Source organism: Thermomyces dupontii (genome assembly GCF_041956625.1).
Source record: "Thermomyces dupontii strain NRRL 2155 unplaced genomic scaffold VTN31scaffold_2, whole genome shotgun sequence".
Taxonomy (NCBI): Eukaryota; Fungi; Ascomycota; class Eurotiomycetes; order Eurotiales; family Trichocomaceae; genus Thermomyces; species Thermomyces dupontii.
The window spans coordinates 2,398,704-2,412,899 of record NW_027192308.1 but is presented as its reverse complement, the minus strand read 5'-3'; the positions used below and the strand labels follow the sequence as shown (position 1 = coordinate 2,412,899).

The 14,196-nt window shown below is 51.2% G+C and overlaps 7 protein-coding genes across 7 annotated transcripts; 3 read left to right on the top strand and 4 right to left on the bottom strand.

Annotated features, from left to right (window-relative positions):
• Positions 1-129: 129 nt before the first annotated feature.
• Positions 130-971, top strand: VTN31DRAFT_3262 (uncharacterized protein; the record flags this gene model as incomplete). The annotated part of the gene is made up of 2 exons (XM_069403522.1): positions 130-702; positions 765-971. The coding sequence occupies 2 exons, from the start codon at positions 130-132 to the stop codon at positions 969-971; spliced, it is 780 nt and encodes a 259-aa protein (XP_069262695.1).
• Positions 972-1,914: 943 nt separating this feature from the next.
• On the top strand, positions 1,915-3,802 carry VTN31DRAFT_3261 (uncharacterized protein; the record flags this gene model as incomplete). The annotated part of the gene is made up of 8 exons (XM_069403521.1): positions 1,915-2,121; positions 2,176-2,238; positions 2,302-2,343; positions 2,402-2,636; positions 2,691-2,781; positions 2,846-3,099; positions 3,154-3,234; positions 3,291-3,802. The coding sequence occupies 8 exons, from the start codon at positions 1,915-1,917 to the stop codon at positions 3,800-3,802; spliced, it is 1,485 nt and encodes a 494-aa protein (XP_069262694.1).
• A 205-nt stretch (positions 3,803-4,007) lies between these two features.
• Positions 4,008-4,838, bottom strand: VTN31DRAFT_3260 (uncharacterized protein; the record flags this gene model as incomplete). The annotated part of the gene is made up of 2 exons (XM_069403520.1): positions 4,008-4,464; positions 4,531-4,838. 2 exons carry the CDS (start codon positions 4,836-4,838, stop codon positions 4,008-4,010), a joined length of 765 nt encoding a protein of 254 aa, XP_069262693.1.
• A 2,148-nt stretch (positions 4,839-6,986) lies between these two features.
• On the bottom strand, positions 6,987-7,253 carry VTN31DRAFT_3259 (uncharacterized protein; the record flags this gene model as incomplete). Its single annotated transcript, XM_069403518.1, has 2 exons — positions 6,987-7,000; positions 7,064-7,253. 2 exons carry the CDS (start codon positions 7,251-7,253, stop codon positions 6,987-6,989), a joined length of 204 nt encoding a protein of 67 aa, XP_069262692.1.
• Positions 7,254-8,393: 1,140 nt separating this feature from the next.
• VTN31DRAFT_3258 (uncharacterized protein) lies at positions 8,394-9,551 on the top strand (the record flags this gene model as incomplete). Its single annotated transcript, XM_069403517.1, has 1 exon — positions 8,394-9,551. The coding sequence occupies one exon, from the start codon at positions 8,394-8,396 to the stop codon at positions 9,549-9,551; it is 1,158 nt and encodes a 385-aa protein (XP_069262691.1).
• A 959-nt stretch (positions 9,552-10,510) lies between these two features.
• On the bottom strand, positions 10,511-11,884 carry VTN31DRAFT_3257 (uncharacterized protein; the record flags this gene model as incomplete). The annotated part of the gene is made up of 3 exons (XM_069403516.1): positions 10,511-10,513; positions 10,592-11,460; positions 11,530-11,884. 3 exons carry the CDS (start codon positions 11,882-11,884, stop codon positions 10,511-10,513), a joined length of 1,227 nt encoding a protein of 408 aa, XP_069262690.1.
• Positions 11,885-12,954: 1,070 nt separating this feature from the next.
• VTN31DRAFT_3256 (uncharacterized protein) lies at positions 12,955-13,950 on the bottom strand (the record flags this gene model as incomplete). The annotated part of the gene is made up of 3 exons (XM_069403515.1): positions 12,955-13,563; positions 13,637-13,782; positions 13,863-13,950. The coding sequence occupies 3 exons, from the start codon at positions 13,948-13,950 to the stop codon at positions 12,955-12,957; spliced, it is 843 nt and encodes a 280-aa protein (XP_069262689.1).
• Between the last annotated feature and the right edge of the window lie 246 nt (positions 13,951-14,196).

Sequence of the window (14,196 nt, the reverse complement as noted above, 5' to 3'; positions counted from 1 at the left end):
CAGTCTGTACCCTGGCACCTGAGTTCGAGACGATCGAGGATTCGTACTGCTATAAATTATCACGCAGCCATGACCATTAGACAACAATTTGCGACTGCATCAACGAAAGGTGAACTACCGACGATCGAGATGTCCGCAGACGAGCTTAAGAAAACCTTCGTCGCCGAGAACGGAGACCATGCTTGGAACGAGAGCTGGCAAAGCCTTCTCAGTCTCAGTCCCGAGCTATTCCTGGCCAGCGTGAATCTACGTGGAATCCCCAAGCGCAAGGGACATCAACATCTTTCGCCCAAAGTACAGGCCCTGATCGCCCTGGCAGTCGACAGCGCATCGACTCATCTTTACACGCCTGGAATCAGAGAGCATATCCAGTCAGCCCTCAACGCTGGTGCCACGAAATCCGAAATCATCGAGGTACTCGAACTGACATCGACGCTGGGTATACATGCTTGCAACATTGGTGTCCCGCTGTTGTTCGAAGTGCTTCGAGAGGAGAACCACCCAGCGGCCCAGGCAGCTCCGTTCGACGATCGACAGGAACGCCTCAAAGCCGAGTTTACTAAGAACCGCGGATATTGGCACACTTTTTGGGAGGACTTTCTACGTCTAGATCCCGACTTTTTCGAAGCATACCTGGACTTCTCATCCGTACCGTGGACCAAAAAGACTGAGCATGGGGACCGAGGCGCATTGGAGCCAAAGGTACTACTACGCATGCGTCTTGACCATAGGTTTCCCGAAACATCACGCTTACAGTCATTCAGGTCAAGGAATTCGTTTATTGCGCGTTTGATGCGGCGGCGACTCATCTCTACGTTCCCGGGCTTAAGCTACACATGCGAAATGCGTTGCGGTATGGTGCATCCCCACAGGAGATCATGGAGGTTCTGGAGATTGCGACGGCATTGAGTTTGCACACAGTGAATGTGGCTGCTCCGATACTGAACGAAGAACTGAAAAAGAGGTCATGAATTCTACGCTATTTGGCAGGTAGTAGCGACCCATGCAATTGGACCGTTTTCAATGTTACTCTGTAAACTGGCAAAGAGGCGACCTCACCAGGTCACCATCTATGATCGATAGTACTATTTCTTGACATTACGAGAAGGGAGTACTCCGTACATAATTGGAGACAGTTGGGGAAATCTCTCCAACTGGAGTTCCCTGACAGTTGGCCAAAGCCCTAAGGCCAATTAGGGCTAGGCCCAGTTGAGTGGATAGAGTGGACAGAGTCTGGGCGGAAGCTTCGGTCGGGGAATTAGGGTTAGTTGTCTTCCCCAACTGTGGAGTGTGGAATGCAGAATCAATGTGGATTAGGGACCTATGGATCTAATCAAGCACGGAGAACCATTGGGTGATCAGAGGAACCCCACAAGCTTAATCCTGTTAGTGCGGGGGGTCATGAAGTTCTCTGGATCGTCTCGGCATCCAACTTCCGCTCAACAAGCAACTTTCAGTAAGGGACGGAGGATTTCCGAGCAATACTGCCATAACGGGTTCGGCGTAGCCGCCGTCAAGCTTGCATCAAGCTATCTCGAAGCGCAATTGCAAGCCTCACGCTACGAGTACTTAGTACTTTCTACCCCAATGTTTGTGCCCACTCATTCAGGCTTCGATTCATCTTCCTACTCTTGGCCAAGTTGGGGAAGCAGCTTGCGAGTCTCATGGCGAACGGGATTACGGAGCATTCTTGCAAGTTAACTTCCCCAGATTTTCCAGACCTCTGGTAACCTCCAGAATCTTGCTTAAAATGATCAGAAGATCCGTCATGAATCCGGGGTTTGGACCTTCATGATACAGGTGCCGATCGAGGGCTCCAGTTTCTGATTGAGCTCTGCCAGTTATCCTTCCATACTTTATACTATTTATAACTTTCTGCATCGAAGTGTCTCTTGCATCGCACGACCTCCAAAAATGGATGAGAAATCGCATGAACAAATGCATATCGAAGACAAAAACGGGAACGAGTCAACACTCAGCGGAACTGGCGACGATGTGATCGGGTCAATGTCCTCAGAAGAGTTCGCGCGGCGCGAGCGAAGGCTTCTCTGGAAACTGGACATCTTCATTGCGCCGGTGATGATGCTGTTGATGCTGATCTCGTATCTTGATCGTGGAAATGTAAGCTCATTACTCGTCAGATGATTCTCAATTCAGACCTAACAATCACGTCAGATAGGCTTTGCTGCTACGCAGGGAATGACTGAGGATATTGGCTTGAAAGGGAGCCAGCTGAATGTATGTTTCTTCCTTGAACCCCCCTCTTTATACGAGGCATTGACAAGGGCTGATGTCTTGCAGATTTGTGTCTCAATTTTCTATATCTTTTACATTCTTGCCGAGGTATGTTTCAATCAGACTGCTCGTTGACGAGTAACTGGTGGCTGACTTTTCCCCTCAGTTCCCAACGTCGATTTTAGTCAAGCGGCTGCAATATAACCGCGTCATTCCCTTCATCACATTTTCCTGGGGTCTGGTTTGTCTGTGCACGGGTTTCGTGCAGAACTTTGCCTCGCTAGCTGTGACTCGACTGTTGTTGGGCTTTTTTGAAGGTTGCTTGTTCCCCTCTATGACACTCTTCCTGTGCGATTGGTACAAGCGGGAGGAGCTTGGGACTCGGATTTCATTTCTCTTCGGTAAGTAATGTCTACTGCATTCCGGGGATGTTTGATTCTCATTCTTGCTTGCAGTGGCCTCGGCTCTGTCCGGTGCATTTGGTGGATTACTGGCGTATGCCATTCTGCACATGGATGGCGTGGCCAACTATCCCGGGTGGAGATGGTATGTTATTCCTCCCCCTTTCTTTCGTTGTCGCCAAAGGCGTCAGAGCTAATGAGAAACTCAGGCTGTACATCATCGAAGGCATCATCACGCTCGTCTGGGCAGGCATCTGCGTCTTCGTGGTTCCAAAGAACTTCGAGACGGCCTATTTCTTGAACGAGGATGACCGGGTGATTATGCGGTACCGGGCGGAGATCACTGCGTCCTATAGCGGTGGCCAGGGCCACTACAAGCTCAAGGATATCAAGATGGCCGCCAAGGACATCAAGAGCTGGCTCCATGCTTGTATCCAGATTTGCGTCGTGACCATCCTCTATGGTAAGGCACGATGAAACTGTGCTGAGTCTCGGTGTGAACTCACCCCGTTCCTAGGTTTCGGCACGTTTCTGCCCATCATTCTGAAGGATGGATTCAACTACTCGACAGTTCAGGCTCAATATCTTGTCATTCCAGGTATGACCCTCTCTCCTGTCAGCTCCCAGTCTTCTGGTCTGACTTGTTCCTCCCAGTCAATCTCTGGGGTGCGATTGTCTACGGTGTCGGCGCCGTGCTTGCCGACAAATACAAAGCGCGGTTCTTGTCCCTCATCACGATCTGCCCGTTCGGAATCACAGGGTATGCCATCCTCGTCGCAGGCGTCACTTCTCCAGGGGTGCGCTACTTCGCCACCTACCTCATCGCCACGGCATGCTTCCTCTGCACGGGCACCAACATCACATGGCTCTCGTCTAACTGCGCGCCGGACGGCAAACGTGCCGCCAGTACCGGCATTCTGCTGACTCTAACCAACATCGGAGGTGTTGTTGCCGGTCAGATCTATCAGACCAACTCTGCCCCGGAGTTTGTCCTGGGCCACTCGTGGTCCCTTGGCTGCCTCGCCTTTGCCTGGTGCGCATGGTGGGTAGTCTTGACCCTCTACAAGCGCCGGGAGCGGGAAAAGGATAGGATGATTGCCGAGGGCAAGACCGTGCCACCGGAGGAGTGGAGTGACCGAGCTCCGGACTTTAGGTATCAGTTTTAGTTCATAGGAAATCAACAATTGTGACAACCTTTTGGGAGAAATATATTGCCGGTTCTAGCAAATTCAGCTACCAGAGTGAACCATCATCAGTAGCATGTCTTTCAGTATATTAGGTACATGACAGCAACATCAGAACGGAAATAAGTAGTATCTAGCTACTTTCGTACATTGATAATCTATTGAGCAGCATGGCGACGAGTCATAGTCATGACTCATTCCGAGCTTGCTCCTCCAAATTCTCCACCGCGGCTTGCAGCTCCCGTATCCGCTGACCGATTCTCCGCTTCACCTCTTCCTTCACAGCTGGGTCAATCTCCTCCGGGTTATAATTCGGAGTGACATTCATGACCGTCGCCGGTTCCCCAAACATTGGCGCGCCAGACGCCGGGTCTCCGGAGACCAATGGATCGGAACGGCCGGCCTGAATCTGTTCCGCGGCGTTCTGGAGCACGGGCTCCTTGGGGACTGGTGCGGATTCTCCACCCTGAGTTCCCGCGGGCGTATCGGAAGCGGATGACGTCGTCATCTCAGTATAGAGGGTATAGACACGCTTGAGATGATCCAAAGCGTCACGTGCGGACTCGCGGTCCGAAGCGGCGTAGATCGTGGCGTTGTTTGTGCTCTCAGTTGCGATTTCGAATTCATCCTTGGCCATTTCATACCTGCAGTGGATTACTTCGGATCAGTGACATGTTCACAAACAGTTTTTTTGAATCATTTAGACTTACAGCTCCTGCAGCTCTTCGATAAGTAAATCCGCCTGGCTTTTGCCATCCGTCGGTTTGAGTTCTGCAAACGTTCGACTAGAAAGATTCCAAGGAACGGTAGTAGCCTGCGACCTGCCAACCCAGTGTGGGAAGCGATGCGAATATGCAGCTAAGAGTGTGACGTGTCTTCTTGAAGCAATGCTTTTCCCGATAGGGACCGCATCATGGAATTGTTTTGAATGAGTCGCTCGTGCCTCACACGGCGGAATTCGCGGCCTGCATCGGACAAACAATCGAGGCACGGCACGGAACGCCATTTCCATGGCCATCGTGCAAAAAGTGGAAATTACAGGAGCAAGTTCCGACCGGTCCGTGATGAAGAGGCAGCAGGAGCTATCACTAGAAGTGGCCTAAGCAGGACGGACGGAGTATAGTACGATATCGGATACGGAGGATGCATGCGATGACGTCGAGAGTGATAAGCTCGGTTCGTTATCTAATCGTCATGTGATGATAAATACCACTGGGCACTTAGTTTTCGCAGGGTTTCCGTCTCGATAGTTAAGAAAGATAACTAATGGTTATGTGACCCTCCTCGAACGTAAACAAACCGCTGGATGACCTGTAAACTCGAGTGTTGAGCTCCCAGCTTTTGAGGAAACCAAAATCCTTCCACACGATGTCACTAATAGGTTGTGTTCAGAAAGGTTCAAGTACATGCGGCCATAGGGTGTGGAAAACAGGGCTTCCCGTCCGCTCAGCCGTACTTAAGCCACACGCCGGCTGGTTAGTAGTTGGGTGGGTGACCACCAGCGAATCCCAGCTGCTGCATGTTTTCCTTTTTTCCTTCTTTATCTCTTAAGGAGAGCTCTAGATTGTCGAGACTTTGAAGTATGGAGTACTCCGTACATTTGAATCAAAGGAAATAAATGATTCGGTTCTGCGAAAGTTGATTCCGGACCAGACTTTGGCAGACAGCCACCGAGGGGACCCGGCTGGATTCTACCGAGCGCTGAGGGAACGGTACCTCAAAATCCTGCCCAGACACTATGACTCACTCCTGGGCACATATGCCAAGTACCGGAAGAAGGACGACGAAAGTGTGCAAGAGGCTTATGACCGGATCGACGCAATGGCTCGGAAATTGAACATGATGGCTGGATATACCGCGCACACGAAGCCAATGATATTTCATCGGTTTCTGCATTCGCTTCCAGACGAGTACACAATGGTTGTCGATGCTTTGGAGAACACCACGATCACCGAGGAGAATCTAAACGAGTGCTTGACGCGCGTACTCGAGAAGGAGGCCGCATTGGAGGAAATGGCCGGAAAGACCGATGAAGGCGCGCACTACGGTAATGACCGTCGCGGGAAAGGAAAAGGGAAGAGACCGGAGCATAAAAGCGGTTCCTGGAAGAACAAAAATCGCTATGGCCAACCTGGACCCCCGCCAAAGGGAAAGGCGGGTAACAGCAACAAGAAGTTCGACAGAAAACGCGGTAACAACAACGATCAGAAGGGCCGTTGTTTCATCTGCGACAAGGAAGGCCACCGTGCAAAGGACTGTGAAGAACTTAAGACCTTCCGACGCTTCAAGAAATGGATGTCCTCAGAGGAGAATGATCGTCATGAGAGTGCCGACGAACGAGGTCACTGGTCACGAATGGACAATATGGTCGATTCGCTTCACGAACCGGGGGATGGTGAAGAGGTCCTGATGGCACGAGGGCCACACCCTCTGCATTCCACCACCAAGGAGATCACGAGAAAACGGGCCGCATCATGGACACATCAAGAAAGTGATGAGACAGTACCGAACCAGTTGCCGACAACTGATCAACACGAATGGATTGTCGACACTGGTGCCACGGCTCACATGACGTCCAATAAGGACATGTTCACTCACTTTCGACCGTTGACAACGAATCGGAAAGTTCAAACTGGTGGCGCGCGATTACCGATCTGCGGGATTGGAACCGTGCGAATCGCGGACGCTGCACGGAACACCATTTGTCTCAAGGACGTGCTTTACGTGCCTGATCTCGGTGTTAATCTTGTATCGGTCCAGACACTAACAGCAAAAGGACTTGAATGCTCAATCTCCGGTCCTGAGATGTTGTTCTACCGGAACGGGAAGCTGTTGATCAGGGCTGACCAGAGAGGCCGATTTTGGTGCCTGAGTGACTTCACACGAAGAACCGATGAGACTGCGCTGATTGCCGGACTCGACAACAGAACTCAGGGCACAATTGGTGATGCTGCACTCGTTGGGGAAGCAGAGAGCGACATGGAAGAAACCAGCGAATACAATTTGTGGCATCGGAGACTCGGGCACCTCGGTAAGACCAAGCTGAGAAACCAACATACAATAACGGATGGTCTACGGAAACGGATTGCCCCAGGATCAGGAGAAGACAAGTGTGATGTGCGCTTGGAGACGAAGATGAGGCGCGAAAACTTTGGACCGTCGGCCCTCAAGACGGAATTGCTGGAACTCGTTAGTATGGATGTTTGCGGTCCATTTGGGAAGAGTATTAACGGAAATCAATACTTCCTCCAAATCGTCGACTATGCAAGTCGGAAAGGTTGGGTGATCCCAATACCTGATCGAAGGTCGACACGGTAAAACCGAAACTGGACCGTTGGAAAGCGACCGTGGAACTCGAATCCGGGAGACGGCTAATGGCAGTACGGACGGATAACGCTCCGGAGTTAGTCAAGGTCGTCGAGACATGGAACATGGAACACGGAGTGAAGCACCAAGCCACTGTGCCGCGTGAATCCTGGCAAAACGTAGTCAGCGAAAGAGCTTTACAGACAAGCCAAGATGCTATGAGAGCCCTTCTCAAAGATTCCGGTCTGCCGTTATCTACAGACAACCATGAGAGACCATGAAGAATACATCACAAACCAGGGGTATGAAAATGACTCCAATGCCCGCAACACCAGTGCAGGAATGGTACACGAAGTAAAATCGAAATCACATAGTCTGTACAACGAAGAATGTAACAGGATGCAATATGCTGTAGAGATCGAAGGGGATTAAAGGGCCCGAAACATGCATTAATATGCTGGCCATGGATGAAATACGTGAACCTAAATAAATGCCTACATAACAGTATCCTGATTGCAGGGTTGGCTGCTGGAGCTGACTCAGCTGAGCAGATAGGAATTGCATGACATTGGCTATTTGACCAGCTTTTATGGCAGCCAACCGCTGGCCGTCAATTTCCAGTTTGCCGCACCCTTGGGCCTTGGGGTGGGATGGCAAGAAACGAACTTGGTGGGGGAGGAAAAGCACGATTGGCGATTGAGCAGAGAAGCCGTGATAGAAAGATGAAATCAACCAATCAGACGTCAGATTTTGGGGCCGATGTGACGAGACAGGATCCCCTCGCAAGGGTTCGTTGTTTGACAATTCTCCGTTACGAGGGTTTATGATTGATTACTCCGTACATTTTCCGTGACCTTGGGGGAAGACGCGGCCGCGTGGCATGGAGAGTAGGGAACCCTGTCGTTGATTCGGAACTTTGCCGCTCGGCTGACCTTCGGCCTCAAGCTGCCAGATGCGGTTGGAGCGGTGTAAAGTTATCGGTTTTTTTTTTTTTTTCTCCATGATCTCTTGAACGAGTCCATATTCCGTTGATGTGAAGAAAATGGACACTGGCCAAGGCCTTCAAAGTTCCCAATAAGAAGTAACTACTTACTAGGTTAAATCCCAGTGCATTGGGAACAGAAGTGGTCATGTGTCTCGATGTTGGACGCACTCCGGTACAACATGATCTGATCGACGTCTCCAGCACGGAGCTTGTCGCTGCGGAACGGGAGGAACAAGGAACGGCCATCAGCCTGACCAGCTTATACTCAAAGAGACAATATACATGGAGCCACCGCCTGGAATGGACGTTCCAGATGGCCATGTCTTACAAGTCTGCCAGAGCTTGTATGGCCTGAAACAAGCGGCTCGCGACTGGTATGACTTATGCACTTCGGTACTTCGTGAAATGGGCTTCGATCCTCTCGTCAGCGAGCCATGTGTGTTTCGAAACAAGAAGACAGGAATGTTCATCGGATTGTACGTGGACGACTTGGTAATCGCCGCGAAAACACTCCGTGAGAACCAAGACTTCAAGACGGCATTTGGGAAACGATTCAGGATCAAGGATCTTGGAGAAATTTCTCGAGTCTTGGGTATTCGCATTGAACGCGATCGCAAGACGCGGACGATATACCTTGATCAAAGCGCCCACGTTGAACAATTCCTGCAGCAATTTGGGATGAGCGAAAAGGGAAAGAGGACGGTTTCCATCCCTCTTTCAACGACATTGGACCTCTACAAGTCGAAAGGGGAAGACGACTTAACCAGCGCTCAGAAAGAAGAATATCAGAGAAAAATCGGAAGTGTGATGTATCCAATGGTATATACACGTCCGGACATCGCGTTCACCGTCGGGAAACTGGCGCAGTTCATGACGAATCCAACGAAGAGGCATGCCGTTGCGATGAAATCGCTGCTTCGATACATGAGGTCAACAAGTGCAACGCGTATCCGATACGCACCAGTTGGAGAGTCGGCGACACAATGCATAGGATATTCAGACTCCGATTTTGCGAACGACAAAATGGACAGGAAGTCAACGTCGGGAATGATTTTCTTGCTTGGCGGAGGTCCAGTTTCATGGCGGAGTCGTAAGGAGACAAGCATTGCAACTTCGACAACTGAAGCAGAATACGTGGCAGCGGCGATGGCCGCGAAGCATGCCAAATGGATCGGTCAGTTTCTCAAAGACCTGGGGTATAGTCGGTATATCGATGGTGCCGATGGTACGGGACCGATGAAACTCTTCATGGACAATAAGGGTTCCATTGATCTCGTAAAACAGCCACAAGTCAATGACCGCTCAAAACACATTGACATTGCTTATCACTTCGTCAGAGACCTGGAAAAGAAGGGGATAATCACCCCTATCTACATCCCAACAGAGTTAATGTTCGCCGACATGTTGACGGAAGCCATTACCGAAGGGAAAGTTCAATAATCTCCGCGCCCGGATGGGGCTAGTGTCCAGGGGGAGTGCTATGTGACGGCGGAAGATATGATGTACGATCGAGATCTCAACCACGAGTTTGAGGTCTCGCTCAATGTTGTGGATCTACGGCTGTTAATCATCAGAAACTAAGGTGCTGTCACGTGATGAATTATTCAACTAGGTCACATGACTCACGGACTGAACTATGGGAGAGTGGAGGAATGATGAGCCATTGCCGGGAGAAAGGAAGTGAAATCGGGAATCTTCGGAGGAAGGTGAAAATTTTTCGCTTTAAAAGGAACTGTGTGCGCGATGTTGTATGAATTTCTAGAACAGAGAGCTTGTTACTAGAACAGTAGACGAGGTCCTCTGAGTGAGCGTGCGGACACAACACAGGGCATTTCTGTATGCCAATTCTCGCCTGTTCTAGTCTAGAACGCCCACTTCCACAACAGATTGCTGAAATGTTGTTTTTCTTTGCTTGATGAAGAACTTTTGTTTAGTAGACTTTTCCTGGTCGACCCAGGATCGTTGAATAAGTACTGAATCGGCATTGCAACACAAGCCAGGAACATATATACACCGAAAATCGCAACTACAAAGCGAGAGAATACACGTGTTGGACACGATCGTTCTGAGGAAGAAGGCACATCGTAAGTCATCTCTCATAACGGTCGTAAGATATCAGTAAGGGTGGTCTGCATAATTGAAAGTTGTTTCCTCAACAGCACTATGCCGAAAGGGCAAATGGAATCACATGCCATTTCATCGCAATGGCTCTTGACATGACGTCCGTTGGCAGTGTCAGGTCGTCTGCTGGACTGTTGGATGGGTATCCGCATAGCGGATGACTGCAGTTTTTCATCGGACTGTTCATCGAACAGTGTGCTTCGATGACCACTGTAGTCATCGTCAGACAGCCAAGGATCCAATTTCTTCCGAACCTGTTTCCATGTTACTGATAATCGTTACTGTGTTCAATTGTCAGCGTCACTGTAAATCACAAAGATGCCATAAAGGCAGGAAAGGGGTCGGGAAGAGGAACATACATCTCGAGAGTGTCTGCGACGCCGCCTCGATGACCGATAACTGTCAGCGTCAGAGTAATCCGAATAGTCGTCCGAGTGCCGGGACGATCGACGCCGGTGACGGCGCTCATCTCTGTCCGTATCGTTGTCATTGTCGTCCAAGCCCAACGCTACTAGCCCTTTGTTTAGTGCACGAGAGACACTAGAGGATCGTCTCCTGGAACGTCCATGGCTATGATCGCTGTCATAGCTGTCACGCGAGTGCGAACGGTCGCGACCGCGAGACTTGGAGCGCACATGCTCGTAAATCTGTTTGCCAGCTGTCGCTAAGACTCCGGTCGCAGCAAGATCCCTGAGACTAGTACTTCGAGAGCGACCGTGCTTTCCCCGAGAGGAGGACCTGGGCCCGTTGACCAGGTGGTTGGTCGCCATGCCGGTGATGATCGACTCGATAACGTGCCGAGTACCATGCTTGTCGGGGTCCCGATCAAGGAGTCCATCGACACCACCGGCCGAAATCGCCGCGGTCAGTACCCGCCTGCCCTTGGGACCCGTCCAAGGACCTGGCTCTTTGCGCGCACGAAACGCTTCGACTGCACCGGCAACCAAGGCCGCCTTGACGGCCTGGGCGACGCGAGCCTCACTTTTAGCACGGCGGCTGCGACTGGGAGATCTAGAATGATCAGAGTAGGAATGGCGGCGCCTACGCGAACGGCCACGGTCTCGATCCGGAGAGGCATCTGGCGAGCGGTGGCCACTGCCGGACTTGACTCCTAGGGCACCTCCAATCGCATCGATCGCCTTCTCTGAGAACGACTTCCGGCGGCGGGGGCGACGAGGGGACGGGCTGCGCGAAACTGAGCGACTCGAATGCCGCGAATGGCGATCATCTAACGCCAAAACAAAAATGTCAGAGAACGATGTAACAACACCACTGCGATGGTTGATGTAGCACTCACATCTGTCGCCATTATGTCTCGAGCGGCGGGATGGGCGATGTTCGCGATGATAATAATACTCGTCGTCGTAATGGGGGTAAGGAGCACCGGCGGAGCTCGGTCGCCTTACACCTTCACGCACGGTGGCGCTCCGACGAGGTTTGGAGTAGCCATAGTAGTATTCCCCAGGGGGAAAGTCTCTTTCGACCTCTTCGACTAGCGATTCATCGCTACCGCCGCGACGAGGTATTAAATGTGCTCCATAGCCGTAACCTCCGCGGCGAGCGGCGTAGACGTCGTCGTCATAATCATCATGGGGACGATAATCGTACCTTTCGCGGGAGGCACGATAGCGGGGGTCGCCGTAGTATGACATGACAGATATCAAGATGGCTGGGTGCGGGTCAGGACGAAAAACTTTCTGACCTTGACGAATTTTTTTTATGATAACGATGAAGAAGCGATGAAGAGACGAAGATTCATGAACGAAAACAAAATCATGAGATTTAGTTTCGACTCGGGATGGACACCTGACTTAGGGCAAACAACAGGCGTCGAGTGAATGAACGAGTGATTGGGCGCGGGGCAAAAGATGGCGGGCATCACGAGTGGCTGAGTGACGTTGAGGCGAGTTCAACAGCGGAGCGACCTACAGGAACTAAGGTAGGTACTATCACACACCCTCCAACTCAGGGGACTTTGAAACTTTCTCAACATCGGCCAGGTCGTTGTGGCAAGGGACGTTTCAGACGTTCGCTTTACTCGATACTATCGAAAATGCTGTTCGATCAATCACATTGGAGTATAGTTACGGCATCTGCGAATGCATACAAACAAATGGTTCCGGGTTTTCCGACAATTGCAGGGGCGCCTTGTCTGCTGAGCGTACGATCAGAGATGCGCACGCAATCAGCGAAAGTGACCTCCTGACAGGGGCTCAGAGTGTGACCAAGATACGTCATCATGCAGCGTCTGATGGAGAGAGCTCTTGAACCTTGTCCATGTTGACCGCCACGGGACATCCCCTGTGGCGAGCTGCCCAATGATTTCAGACAGCCATCATAAAACTCCAGGCACTCCGTCCAGCGCTTGTAAACAAAGTCCACGTTCGGAACTGAGATTGGCTGCCTCTTTTGCGGAGGAGCGGGTTGATTCCAAGGTTCACGTCTGGGGACGGCCAGAAATGCCTGCCAACTGGCGTACGGAGAAGGTCTACCAAGATTTTTGCCGACAGCTGAGACCAACCACATTCGGAGGCCACGTAGGGCCTTAAACTGTTTAGGAAGTTACCAGTATTAGGCCAAGATAAGTAATCAATTGCCTCGACAGGAAGGGCTGACGGTTATCAATGTTGATTCCATCATTTCCTATCAAATTGTTCCATTGAACCAGGCAGGACTGGCCGCTGGAACTACCTTAGGTAGATACTGTAACTGACGGGCGAGATCACGACCGAGAAATCTTCAACTGCTTGAATTCTTCTGCATTCTTCTTGATGGCCACTTCGACCGGTAGCCGCTCCATGCTGCTCGCGCCGAAGAACCCATGGACTCCCTTGGTCCGATTCAGCACATATTCGGCATCCTTTGGTTCGGCAATGGGACCACCATGACAAAGGACAATGATATCGGGGTTGATTCGAACCGCGGCATCACGGATGTCCTGAATGATACGGACACAGTCGTCTAGCGACAGCGCTGTCTGAGCGCCAATGGTGCCTGACGTCGTCAAGCCGACATGTGCGACCAATATGTCGGCACCAGCGCGCGTCATGCGCTCAGCTTCGTCCACATTGAACACGTACGGGGTCGTCAGGAGATCTAACTCGTGCGCAGCCCGGATCATGTCGACCTCCTTGTCATAGCCCATGCCGGTTTCTTCCAGGTTCTGCCGGAATTTCCCATCGATAAGCCCAACAGTCGGGAAATTTTGCACGCCGGAGAAGCCCATGTCCTTCAACTGCTTCAGAAACTCGGGCATGCTACGGAATGGGTCCGTTCCACACACGCCAGCCAGCACGGGAGTATGCTTGACAATAGGGAGAATCTCACTGGCCTGAGTAGGACCATGTCAGCCAAGAGCGTCCCTTAGAAGGTCCATACTTATGATTACTGTAAGGGAGTTGTACCATCTCGACGACCACGGCATTCGCGTCGCTGTACGGCATCAATCCGGCGAGGGATCCTCGTCCGGCCATGCGGAACCGCCCCGAATTGTATATAATTATCAAATCGCATCCGCCTTGCTCGACGGACTTTGCGGAGAGGCCAATGCCTGGAATTTTTGAGTGGATTAATGTGAGGATCTACTACAGGACATCGTGGTGTCCATGTTGTCCGGGAATGGCAACATACCTGCACCGGCACCCACGATAATGCCGCCATCGGCAATGACCTGTCGCAGACGGCCAAGGATTTCTTGTCTGTTCGTAGGACGAGGCATATTAAATAAGTTCAAGCGATGAGAGACGAGAGTTCGATCCGAGAGAGTCAGAGTGAGCACATGTGGGGTTGTGACGGCAGATCATATCTCTCTCCCCAGGGATCCCCGCTTCTTATCGGCATGGCTAGTCACTTCCGAGACGAAACTGAGGTCCCTACAAGCTGTGAGATGAATCTGTACAACACGCAGGGTAGGGAAACTGTCAAATGCTGCGTTTGGACCTCGAACGACGTCTGTGCAGACTGC